This window comes from Glarea lozoyensis (genome assembly GCF_000409485.1).
Source record: "Glarea lozoyensis ATCC 20868 chromosome Unknown GLAREA6, whole genome shotgun sequence".
NCBI lineage: Eukaryota > Fungi > Ascomycota > Leotiomycetes > Helotiales > Helotiaceae > Glarea > Glarea lozoyensis.
The window spans coordinates 93,618-105,850 of NW_007361001.1; the positions used below are offsets into that span (position 1 = coordinate 93,618).

At 47.3% G+C, this 12,233-nt stretch overlaps 7 protein-coding genes across 7 annotated transcripts; 4 read left to right on the forward strand and 3 right to left on the reverse strand.

The window, feature by feature from the left end:
* Positions 1 to 76: 76 nt before the first annotated feature.
* GLAREA_02321 (uncharacterized protein) lies at positions 77 to 541 on the forward strand (the record flags this gene model as incomplete). Its single annotated transcript, XM_008087407.1, has 1 exon — positions 77 to 541. The coding sequence occupies one exon, from the start codon at positions 77 to 79 to the stop codon at positions 539 to 541; it is 465 nt and encodes a 154-aa protein (XP_008085598.1).
* A 2,885-nt stretch (positions 542 to 3,426) lies between these two features.
* GLAREA_02322 (Ankyrin repeat-containing protein) lies at positions 3,427 to 4,271 on the reverse strand (the record flags this gene model as incomplete). Its single annotated transcript, XM_008087408.1, has 3 exons — positions 3,427 to 3,869; positions 3,919 to 4,090; positions 4,224 to 4,271. The coding sequence occupies 3 exons, from the start codon at positions 4,269 to 4,271 to the stop codon at positions 3,427 to 3,429; spliced, it is 663 nt and encodes a 220-aa protein (XP_008085599.1).
* A 499-nt stretch (positions 4,272 to 4,770) lies between these two features.
* Positions 4,771 to 5,209, forward strand: GLAREA_02323 (Zinc beta-ribbon; the record flags this gene model as incomplete). The annotated part of the gene is made up of 2 exons (XM_008087409.1): positions 4,771 to 4,783; positions 4,848 to 5,209. 2 exons carry the CDS (start codon positions 4,771 to 4,773, stop codon positions 5,207 to 5,209), a joined length of 375 nt encoding a protein of 124 aa, XP_008085600.1.
* A 328-nt stretch (positions 5,210 to 5,537) lies between these two features.
* Positions 5,538 to 5,928, reverse strand: GLAREA_02324 (uncharacterized protein; the record flags this gene model as incomplete). The annotated part of the gene is made up of 2 exons (XM_008087410.1): positions 5,538 to 5,807; positions 5,857 to 5,928. 2 exons carry the CDS (start codon positions 5,926 to 5,928, stop codon positions 5,538 to 5,540), a joined length of 342 nt encoding a protein of 113 aa, XP_008085601.1.
* Positions 5,929 to 7,287: 1,359 nt separating this feature from the next.
* On the forward strand, positions 7,288 to 7,851 carry GLAREA_02325 (uncharacterized protein; the record flags this gene model as incomplete). Its single annotated transcript, XM_008087411.1, has 1 exon — positions 7,288 to 7,851. One exon carries the CDS (start codon positions 7,288 to 7,290, stop codon positions 7,849 to 7,851), a length of 564 nt encoding a protein of 187 aa, XP_008085602.1.
* A 1,495-nt stretch (positions 7,852 to 9,346) lies between these two features.
* GLAREA_02326 (uncharacterized protein) lies at positions 9,347 to 9,520 on the reverse strand (the record flags this gene model as incomplete). Its single annotated transcript, XM_008087412.1, has 1 exon — positions 9,347 to 9,520. The coding sequence occupies one exon, from the start codon at positions 9,518 to 9,520 to the stop codon at positions 9,347 to 9,349; it is 174 nt and encodes a 57-aa protein (XP_008085603.1).
* A 65-nt stretch (positions 9,521 to 9,585) lies between these two features.
* GLAREA_02327 (uncharacterized protein) lies at positions 9,586 to 11,514 on the forward strand (the record flags this gene model as incomplete). Its single annotated transcript, XM_008087413.1, has 4 exons — positions 9,586 to 9,613; positions 9,841 to 10,091; positions 10,164 to 10,644; positions 10,691 to 11,514. 4 exons carry the CDS (start codon positions 9,586 to 9,588, stop codon positions 11,512 to 11,514), a joined length of 1,584 nt encoding a protein of 527 aa, XP_008085604.1.
* Between the last annotated feature and the right edge of the window lie 719 nt (positions 11,515 to 12,233).

The following is a 12,233-nucleotide window of genomic DNA, read 5'->3' on the forward strand; positions in this document are numbered from 1 at the left end:
TCCTGGGCTTCTTACCCGCGAAACCACCCGCATAGAAGATATAGCCTACTGTCTCCTCGGCATCTTCAACGTCAACATGCCCCTCCTCTACGGGGAAGGCGCCAACGCCTTCATACGCCTCCAAGAAGAAATCATCAAAGTCTCCGCCGACCACAGCATCTTCCTCTGGGACCGTCGCTTCAGCGCCGGCGTCTTCCTCGCCCCTCACCCCCACCACTTCTCCTCCACCCGCCGCATCCTCCTCTACAACGGCATCTACGACTTCTCCGCCTCTCCCTACGCCATCTCCAACATCGGTCTCAGCATGACCCTTCCTGTCTGGTCTCCCGCCCCAGGCGTCCTCGCCTGCGCACTCGCCTGCATCTTCGAAGACGACGCGCGCGGACTCATCGCCGTGACCCTCATCGAAGGCGGCCGCGAGCGCGAAACCCTACGTGTCCGCCAGAAAAAAAATTCGAAGACTCGTTCTGGGTGTTCGGCACCGCGTTCGTGGCGCCGTTCAAACACGTCGAGCGTGCGGCTCTCAAGACGATTCATATGAGTCGTTCTGGAGATACCCCGACGTACACGCATTATTTCTGGCATCTGAGTAGGGATCGGTATATCATCCGCACCAACTGGGAGATTGAACATGTGTTCCCGAGTCAGTACTGGAATCGGAAAATGAAGGTTGTGTGTTTTCCGAACAGTCAGGCGGATCACGTCGCTGCGTGCTCGTGTCGGGTTGGAGATGGGTATTTTTTTGAGTGTTGTTCGGCCTTGGTCTTTCGCCGGCGCAGAATTCGGTGTTTGCTGTCACGTCACTGAAATTCTGAATTTCAGGCAAACAGTTCTGGAATTACTTGAGCTTTGGAAGAGTCATGAGGCTGGGTGTACGACTTGTGATGTTGTTTGGGGAGATGATATGTTGCGGGTCTCTTTGGTTGATAATGAGTCGACGAAGATTCTGGGGCAGACGGTGCAGATTGAGAGTGTGTGTTTGGGGATGGGACAGAAGTCGCTTTTCTAGAGGATTGGAAGGGGGGTTTTCAGGAAAAGAGAGAAGATGAGGGAGGATAAGGTGAGCGGAGAGGAATTGGATGGGTGGAATTTGCAGGCTACTTCACCGAGGGAATTGGAAAGGAAGTTTTCGGCGAAGAGCTGGAAAGTGTTTTATTAATGTAATTTAGGTATATGGATTGGTGTGTGATGAAATGGTCTTTTGGGAATTTGATAGCTCTCTATCGGTGGTTTGCATATCGAACTATTATCTGTGTTGAATCGTTAATACCCTAGACACCCTATATAACTTAAACAAACAAATTTGAACACTCTATAAATAACCTCACCTATTTAGAGGGAAATTCTCAAAAACTTACACATCTCGCTTAGACCCCCTATCTAACAATATTTCCCTTTCGGCTACCTCCTTACTCTACGTGGAACTCCCTTGCCATTCTCAAAAACAAAAAAAATTACCTATAAATCCATCCCATCCTCCTTCCACACCCTAGTATTCCCTTTCATTAACTCGTTTGCCTCACCCTTCCCTAATAGTCTTCCTCGAAAGTTTACTTGTTAGACGTACATATGTTGTTGATTTTCTTCATATCTTAACTACCTTATACAACATAAAACAAAAATATCATTTTCTACTCCATAAAAACATCTTCTCATCCAAAGCAATCTTCTAAGCTCACACGTCTCGCCCAACCCCCCTATCCAACAACATAACATACCCTTACCAATACCTCATCTCAACTCGCAACCCCCTCCCCTTCTCCAAAACCCTATCACGAATCCATCCCATTCTCACCCTACCACTCCCTACCAATACTCCTCCTTCCTCCTCTCAGCGGTCTGCTTACTAACCACCACACAAGATTTACATATAAACGTGTTCTTACAGGATGTGCACTTGGATACACAACGCCTAATTCAAGAACTCTTTCTTCGCTAGATCAGGTCGAATATAACACGAAATCCCGGCCGTATACTATGGGGAAAACCGCCGAGACTGCTGTTTGTCGGCATGAAAGGTAGGAGCTGGGGACAGGGAAGTGTGGATAGGGGAGTAGAATGTAAGATTGTTGCGAGTGGGAGGGAGGGATGGGAAGAAAAATGGAGTGTATCCAGGAACCAAACGAGAATGAGGGATAAAGTATTGTTCTAGGATATATGAAATACTTGGGTTTAGTTTAAAGACACGGATAGGAATATACACTAGATAACATAAAAACAGATCTTTCCCAGGGTAGAAAATTTGAGGGTGGGATAGAAGTAAGAAGTAAAGAAGCTCGAAGGGGCTGATTACAGAAACTTGTCTGCGAGGAGGTGTTTGGAAGATATAAAAGTAATGTACTTTTGATACTCACGCTCTTGAGAATGAGGGAAAGGGGTGGTGTTCTCGTGCATGAAACATAGTTTAGTAAGGATTAAAGAGATGGAATGGTTATAAGTCCTCGCATAAGGATAGGTATGGGGATGTTCGCTATAGTACATTATTCATCTCTTTTTTGAGTGTAAAGTCTTGCTGAAAGAAGATTAGATGCGAGGAGTGGAACACGGGAGGAGAAGGTTGATGGATGTAGAATGAGGGTATGTATAAGAAGTGTATCTGTAAGTATAAGGGGAGAAGTTAAAAGTTAGTTGTTCTCGTAACACCAGTACGGTTTTTGGATGAGTGAGTCAAAAGACGCAGTAGTTGTGCAAAAGCGGGAAATATGTGAGGAGATGTAGCTACTACACGTACACAAAACATCTAAGACAATCTAGGTAGAGAAGTACAAATAACTTAATACCTTGTTTAAGGGGATACTGAATTATGATTTAACAATCTCATCTATTTGGCGTTAGATTTTTGAAGAATCAGGAGAGATAAATCTAGCAGTTAAGTGCTGTAAGCCAGATAGATACCTTACTTGAAGTTCTCTGCCAGAACGCCAGTATCTAACTTCTACGCACCCAGAACATCATTAGTAAATAAATTAAGGCCGCAATCGAATATCGGAGAGTAAATATCATAAACATGTTCTTTGAGTTTTAGGCTGTAGGCCATGAGAAAATTGTGTATGAACAGCTAATAAAATATCAGTTGCCAAATTGGCCTGCGCAGGCTATTATTTTAGACAATGTCTGATAGGTTTACGTCAAGTTTCTTATGTTTCAATCCATACTTCGCAGTCTATCACCCCGTTACAATGCTACCTAAATACACAACCCAAGTACGCGTCCCAAACCCAAGTATCCTCTCATCTGTGCCTCTATTCGTAAATAGACCACTCCTCTCCACTTTATTTGAGTTTCTGAAATACACCATCCTTACGCTATGCACCAGAATTCCCCCAAATCTCGATATTTTGCTCCTTTCTCACCGGATCCGTGTGATGCAGTAGAAAGCGGCGCCTGTCTCATACGGTAACTTAATTCATGCTTCGACCCCCATCCTCAAAATGGCGCACCATTCCTAACCTTCCCCTGCTCCCTCCTCGCCTTCTCCCGCTGATATTCCTCCGGATCAAAATCACTATCACTCGCGCTCCCCGCATCGTCTTCCCCACCACTCGCAATATCGCCCTGATCAACAATAAAATCTCCGTTATTTAAGTCGATATCCAGCGCATTGTTGAGAAGTTCTTTGAGTTCTGTATCGATCGGGTCGCATAGTTGGACTGGTGTCAGTCCGCCTTTGTTCCGCACGCGGGGATTCGAACCGGCTTGGGTCATCATGTCGAGGAGGGCGGTTGCGACTTGCATGTTAGATGATGATAGTGGGTGAGGGAGTTTGTTGATGAAACGGACGGCGGAGTGGAGGGGTGTGTCGCCTTCTCGGAGGGATATGGGATCGCATTCGAATCCGTCTTGGTCAAGTAATGTGTCTATGATTTCGTCTATACTATTATTAGTGCCTACTCTAATAGAGGGAAATGAGTACCGTACAGCTTCCATTCAAAGCAGCCTCATGGTAGGCGAAGTTTCCAAGCACCGTTTTAGTTTCATTCAGTAATTTGGCGACTGCTTCTTCACTGCCAGCGTTGGCTATTATCTCGTCGAGAAGTTCTTTATTGTCTCGTCGACATGCTTCTATTAATTGTTCGGATGGAGAAGCGCCCTGAATGCTATTTTTTAGCTAAATGATACATTCATACCCGTAACCATATGCTAAAGTATAGCTAAGTAGTTCTTCGTAGTTCTAGTCCCAAATCGAAATGGTAATTTCGCCATCGAAAATTGTGTACGCGTACCTCGGTGCTTTCATTCTCCTCTTTGCCATTGTCTCGAGGGTCTGCCATATCGTGCCTTCCTCCGTAAAGTGATGGTCTCTGCGATCTCACAAATGTCGTTTCGAACAGCAGTTCCCTTGCCGCAACTAAAGACCAAATATCAGCATCAGAATACCATGCCAAACAAATGGAGGGGTAATCCAAAACCCACCAATTCTTCAGCGATATCTAGAGTGGCGTTTAGAGACAAAGAGGTCTTAAAGATTTCCTAGCGAGAACTTTGAGGAAGTTTGTGAAGATCAAGATGGAAAATTGTCATAAGTATGTCAGGAGTCGTGGGATTCACAAGGTGACGAGGCGCTCTAATGTTTGATCTCTGGGTCGGCAGCCCGGGCGGCGCTTCAGCCTTCGAAAGGGGCCTGACCAATGACGGTTTAGCGCTCCATGCGGGGCATAATTCGCCGATGAGGCTATATTTTTTGGTCGAGCGACGACAGAGACATAGGATGCGACAATTTAGATAGCTACACAACGAATTCGAACATTTCGTTCACAACAGACTCTCAAGATGCCTTTACTATGTAAGTACACTCACTCGTTCTTCATATCCAAATTTTTGCAAACGAAACCCATCTAACCTCCCAGTCTGTCCCACCTGTTCAAACCTCCTCACAATCTCCACCACTCCCTCGACCGCAACCACCGACCCCGACGAAGTCAACACCAACCGCATGGAATGTCGCACCTGTCCCTATCACTACATCATTAAGAAACGCTACTACGAACGCAAGGTCTTTAAGCACGTCGATCAGGACGATTTCTTTGGCGGCCCAAAGGCCTGGGATAACGCGCCGAAATGCGAGGTCCAGTGTGCGAAGGACGAGTGTAATGGGATGAAGGCTATGTTTTACTCGGTGCAGATAAGGAGTGCGGATGAGCCGATGACGAATTTTTATAAGGTGAGCGAGGAGTTATGGATGGTGGGTGGTGGTTGGAGGAGTGACTAATTCTTGGACAGTGTATCACTTGTGGGAAGGAATGGAGGGATTAAGGTTATACTAGGTGACAGGCGTAATTTTATGGATTGGAGTTATCATATGGGCGGGAAAAGTCGTGATATTGTTGCATTAAGCCAGGAGTTCCGGGTGGTCATGATGCTCTGCTAGAGAGAATAGAAGCTCGATACTTCTACACCACATAACTCATATCAATATCAAGGTCTGAGTTCAACCCCAATTCAAATCCTTTTCCTTTTGAACGCCATAAACGCCGGGTATTCCCTATCCCAAGCTCAGCTCCTTCCAAGCATCATTCCGCCAAATCCCTCTCAGCATATCAGCTCCCAGGCCACTCCATAGCAGCTTTACTCCCCTCCGTCATCAACGCCATCATCACGCCCGGATCAATAATCTCCCTCCTAAACCTCTCCTGCTGCAACAACTCCAGATGCTTCAGCGTCGGCCCCGGATACATCAGGTACTTCAGATACGGAGGCTGTGTCCAGTATTGTAGATACTTGAGATATGCGACGAAGGCCGGTTCTTCGAGGTATTTCTGCGAGGCGAGATGGTTGAGGTAGGTTGGTGAAGCGAGGGATTGGACGAACTAGAAGGAGGGTGTTAGATGGATAAGAGGGGGGAGACGGGCAACGTACTTCGAGTTCGATTTCGAATCGCGTGAAGCCTCCGAATTTGGGCTCGGGGGGGATGGGGGGAGGGGATGTCATTGTGGTGTCTGGTGGGGGATTTGATGTCATGGCAAAATCTTGTTGCTAGTTTTACGTGGTACAAAGTATGATTGTGTAATGGTAGATGATTGCAGGAGTGTGTTGGTGGTGATTTGGTAGTTCTTTGTAAATCTTGAAGCCTCCAAAGTCAAGGCTGGAACGCCGAGGGCAAGGCTGAAGATCACGTCGATCGTTGCTTGGCACCAAATGTTCAGGGGTAATATCTCGGTTCCCATCACCTCATGCTTTGCACACTGCAACTTTATGTCTCTGTCGAATCTACCAGCGTGACCGGAGAAGATATTCGACTGGCTTGCTAAAAGCGTACATGATGAAACGCGTTGCGGTAGTCCATTGCCTCTTTCAACACTGACTTGATGAGTGTGCTGCACTGCTACTGCAGAAGAAGTCTCACCGCTTGTATTCCAGCTTCGTGTCTAACCTGTTCGGAAGAATCTCCTTCTTAATAAGCATATTCGCCGTCACTTGGGTAATTTGTTTCTCCGTATGCGTGAGAGTGGATTTTCTGTGAAAGAGCTTAGATACGAGATATCAGATAATTTAGGAGGTTGGGTCCGGTAACAAACCTCCGTTGCTAGATACGAATTGGTTTGCTAACAAATTTACAGGCCATCTCGCTGCTATTCCTATGACGACAAATCTACAATGTGTATAGCTTCTATCGTTGAACATCCGCGATCAGACTTTCCCAGTCAACAGGATTTGGGAGAAGCATACTTCATGAACGGGCCTGCTTTTATGGGTAACCCGCTAGGTTGGAGGTTGTTATTGTCACGATTTCTACATCCTAGAATTTTCTAAACGAGTCTGTCTTGCACGGAAAGTGGATTATTTTGTTGGAGAAGTATAAACTTTTCCCCACAACATGCATCGTCGTTCTCGTCGAGGGGTAATCCGGTGGTTTCCCTGAGTTGATGGCTAGCGTTGTTGGAACACTCACATTTCGGTTTGCTGATTGGCATTAGGCAACTGCCAGCCAAACTGAATCAGCCTCGTCTATTGCATCTTACTTCTTTCTTCATTTTGTCATCGTTTCTAAATTCTCGATATTGTTACTTTGCACCACTTGCTAGAAGACTGTCCCCTGAAAAGATTCGAGAAGTGGCTGTCAATCTTCTGACGCTATAAAACCAAGCAATCATTTTCTTCTTGCCTACCAAGCCTGTCATTAAATTTAACGCTTGTGAGTCGAGAACTTGAGTTCATTTCTCTCAGTTGCGATGCGCAGACGGCAGAGGTGCATCCATAGGATGGACGGGAGACGAGAATGGACATGTATGAATGTTACCATATCTACTTCACTGACTCGTGAAATAAAGTGCCGCCTTCACATTCAATATGGATTTTGTTGAGAGTGTCCACGCCGGCATCGAAATCAACAAACCTGTGCGCATATCTATTGTGACATCCATGGAAACCCTACCAAAATTCTATTCTGGGGAGCTTCCTTTGCAGCCTAATGATTGTGTCGAGTATACAGAGAACCCGGCAGGTATAGAGATGGCTCGTCAAATCTACGAGTACCTCTTTGAGCGCATCTCGCCCAAATCACTGCGTAAGATCGTCCGCCATGCCTGCTACATCGCAGACCGGCAACGGCGTCCTATCCCCACGGTGGAAGATGTAATGTTGAATGGCGATGAAGAACTTGTGTTTACGAGCTATGTGATTACCTTTGACTATCAGGTTCCTCTTGGCGACGAGGACCCGAACGCTGTGCAGCTCGTTGTTGATGAGCAGTTAAGGGTGACGGGTCGACCTCACAGGCTGGCTAAAGAGAGGGCACGGATCAATCACACTTTGAAGAAGGTTCCTGGCATGCCTGATGAGTATTATGGGAGGAAGGAATTGCTTGGTTTGAGGGAGGATTTTTATGGACATGGAAGTGCTGTTGAGGAGTGAGGGGTTCAGTTTGCGGCATCGCCCGTATTGATATGATGTTGAGAATTGAGATACTTGGAGCGAGTTGTGAGATGAGATGATGGTCGAGGATAGTAAACTTGCTAACAATATAATAACATACATAAATTAAAGACTGATAATTTACATATTTTACCTTTGATACAATTGTGACTGGCCGTATATTTTGAGAGAAAGTTCTTACAAGGTTCCCCATAATTTTAGGTTGCGCTTCCCTGCCCTGTCTGCCTCCTGCCTCCTGCCTCTTGCCTCGTTTAAGGGTCCTGCAGTAGGCGTGGCGGACGGATTTCTCTGAAGATGGAAAGGCGGGAGCTTTTTGATCCTATGACCCCTCCTTTCTTCTCCGGCACGGCGAAGGGAGTGCATTCCGTACCATGACTTTGTAATCACCAACTCGTATATTTGCTGGACCAAACAACTCTTCTCTCTTTCTCGCTCTGTATCTGTCTGTCTTGACTCGATCCTCCGGCCTTTATTCTGTTCTCTCTGTCCAGCTTCGCAGACCGCAGTCGAGCAGACTTCTACCGACACTCGACATCCGCTCCGATTGCACCTATAGTCGTCCATGCTCCCGATCGTTTTATTCACTCCCTACGAACCAGCAGACTCTACTTGCGGCATCGCAGAAACATATTCTTGTTACTTGGATACTCGTACACCTGTTGCGCCGGAACCACAGCCGTCCTTCCTCGTTACACCGTCACGTCGAGATTCCCCAACGCTCTCAGAGGATTCGATCGGCCGTCTCTAGCCCTAGCTCGAGCTTCCTGAAGATATTCTCCTTTTTCAGAATCTGCGAACTTCTTCCCTTGGTGAGGAAACTCAATTCACGCTTTCAACCCCTTCGAAGGCCCGCTGCTCGTATTCCAGCACTTTTGCCAGACTGAAGGACATCCACTCTCCAGATATCTCCTTTCCAGTATCTGCGAACTCTTCCACGCCCCGCTACTCGTATTCTAGAGTCGAAGCACATCCACTCTCCAGACACCGCCTTTCCGCAACCAGCAAAGCTTCATCTAAGTCGAGCAAGATCATACACTAAGCCAACCACCAACCTCCTCGTCAGGGTTACCGCGGCCATCAACTTGGACGGCTCGTCAATCGGGGAATTCAGAGCCGGCACTCAGATACCTTAAACAGTGGCGACAACCCTGAGAAACCATTGAAAAGAGCGAGTATAACAACAAAATTATACCATAATTGGAGCAAGAAGGAACCGCAAATTCCACATCATAAACCCGAACTTTTAGCACCAACAATCGCTCCAGTCCGGCTCGAGCGTGAAGCTTTCCAGTTCGTGTTCCTGACCTGCCAAGACAAAACTTATAGGCCTCGGTCGCTAAATCTTTATTGGCCTCAGGGAGCTTGACCTCGCCAGCCGACCCTCATCCGTCCCCTTTTCAGCCCAGACGACCGCTAACCTGGCACACGGACATCATAAAGCAAAGCCAACTCTTCCACTCTCGCTCGAGCATCTTCATCCACCACCTGCTGCCACCACCACCACCCTCTTCATCCCCAGCTTCAATACCAACCAGCTCGCTGCGTCTGCCACGAATCGTCTGCTTTCTAAGACATACGCTCCCTCGCAGAGTCCACCTGCGCTCGTCTTAATCAACCCATCTTGCACGCTGCACTCCCTGGAATCCATCTTGCACCTCGAAGAACGGTTACGCCAACAGGAATTAATCCTAGGAACATCGCATCCTCGCCACCATGTCGCTGATCCAACCAGGCCACTCAGGTTAGTTTCCCCTTTCCAAGAATCAGTCCTGGTAAATCGGCTGGGTACAACACTCCAATTCATCAACACCACATATACCTGCTCCACTTGGAGGAACGAGGGCGTATCATGTTGTTCATCGCTCCGTTTCAGACCTGAGCGAAACCACTGTCATAAACTCTCCCGATAGGGGGGACTTGCATGAAGTCCACAGGCTGACCAGATCCGGTTTGCAAAAACAGATATAGATAAACGGCCCTCCCAGCTCAATCTCTCCTCCAACAACCCCTTTCGCAATCGAGCTGCGTCACCGTCATCGGCCGGATCACAACCACATTCCCCCTTTGACCCCCCACCACGACCTGTCTCACGAAATCCTTTTCTCGACGCTTCCACTACCAACATCATACCGCCCGCCATCGGCTCACCTGATAAGATGGCTACCAATATGGATTCGGCGCCCAAGCCCAGATTGACAGGAAATGCTGCTGAATTATTCGTACGTCATTCATGAAACCAAGGTTTTCGCATCGATGAGGTGCAATGCAACCATGCTAATTGAGATCGACAGGACAATCTTACTTTGAGTGACGAACCCGCTAGCAAACCCAAAACAGCAATGCGACCACCTCCTGTGCGAGCCCAGACGAGTGATAGACCACCACCTTATCACCCACACTCTGCTTCCAGATCCCGCGGTGAAAATATTCCACCTCCCCGAGGGCCACCAGGTCATCGACCGACCCGATCTCAAGAAGAGGCACTTCGCGCCCGTAAACCAGGACAGTCTAGCCGCTCACGTCCAAAGGAAGAATTGGATATTTTTGCAGATCCAGACAAAACACGACGGGTGAGAAGAAATTCAGATTCTTCTGTTATGTCTAAGAAGATCGAGAGTGAGGAGGAGAAGAGGAGAGCCGAGAGAAGACGCAGAGAGCGTCGTCATAGGGAACGTGATGGTAAGGAATCTACAAGCAAGATTACAACCAAGAAGCCACGAAACCTGGATATCATTGACAAACTGGATGTTACAAGTATATATGGCACTGGATGTAAGTTGACACATGACCGTCATGTTTGCCCGCTAATCCGATCCAGTGTTCCATCACGATGGTCCATTCGACGCATGCAACCCTCACCGTAACCGACAAGGAAGCCGAAGAGCTCCAATGCAAGCATTTCCTGAGGGCTCAATCAATAACACATTGGGTGGTTCCGGTCCATTGAACAAGAGACCGGATCATGCAACCTTCTTGGGTAACAATGACGACGAGGCCTTCCGGGATTATAGTACTGGGCAGAACGGATTCGCAAACCCACGACCCAAGGACGGAACTGTACTCAGCGCCACTAGCAAAGTCGAGCCTATCCATGGAGAAGAGACCCTCGGCCTAGGAAGTTCTACTTTCTTGGAAGGCGCCCCAGCATCACGAGCTGCCATGCAACGACGAGAAAGCGAGTCTAACGGTACTGTGGAGAACGGGTTGGGACGAAAGAAGTCTCTTGCCCAGAGAATCAAGGGAATTAACAATGGACCACGACGAGACTATGGACCTTCTGGACGAATTACAAGTCCCAATGGAGTCTACTCACCCAGATCTCCAGATAATGTCATGACCCCGGGAGGAACCAAGCTTCACGAGTCAAACCCGTTCTTCAATGAGTTCTCGGCTGGTGATGACAAAGACCTGAAGAAAGAAAGCGTCACATTCGTCGAGCCAGTCAAAGGAGGTGGCAGACTGCGATCCCCAAGCAGCCCTCGTCGTGGTTTCGCTGGATTGGAGAGACGTGTTACTAGTGATGGTACCATAGAAGAGCAAGAACCAAAGTCTGGAGGTGGAGGCGGGTTTCTGTCGCGGGTGAAATCCTTGAAGGGTGGACCAAGAAAGCCAAAACCAATGGGTCAAGCAACTGAATCTTGAAAGATTTGCGCCGCCTGCGAGTACATATAAGGATCGAGTTCATCCACACGTTGTCTGTTAGGCCGTGCAGCCATTGCGTTCACGTGGAGTTTTACGGAATCAATTTTCCTGCGAATAATGGTCATGCAATAATGCGCCATTCGTGTTGTTGTGTTGGATAGGGTATTATAAATGCACAAGACGAAGTTGTTTTTCTCACTACACATTACTCTCTAATTGAGACTTTTTCCTAGACCAATTTCCCTTTTCTCATGGGAGGAGTTTTCATGTTTCGTTTTCTTGAGGATCAAAATCATCGAAGGGTCAGGCTTTGCTAGACACGGCATTCCACCTCGGGGTTTCATCGCTTGTGACTTTTTCTGTGAAGTGGATTGAGGGAGGGGAAGGCAGATACAAGAGGGCTCCCTTGGATAAATGAAACGGAGGTAGACGAAGACGAGACATGGAATGATTGGAAGATGCGAAGATGAGAGGTTGGGCGATAACTGTAGTTAGGGAGTATACAGATGAGATTCTATAAATTGAAACTTGATGGATCTTGGGCGACTTGATTATTTCAACCTGCTAGGGAACCGTGACTCGGCGTGAATTTTCAGAGATGCAAACGGGTGATATATTACCAGTAGAATTGATACTTTCTTTGTATCGCACATGTGTTTCCTCATCTCCATAAATAACAACCCTTTTATCACAAACCTCTTTGTCACTTTCTCAATCAA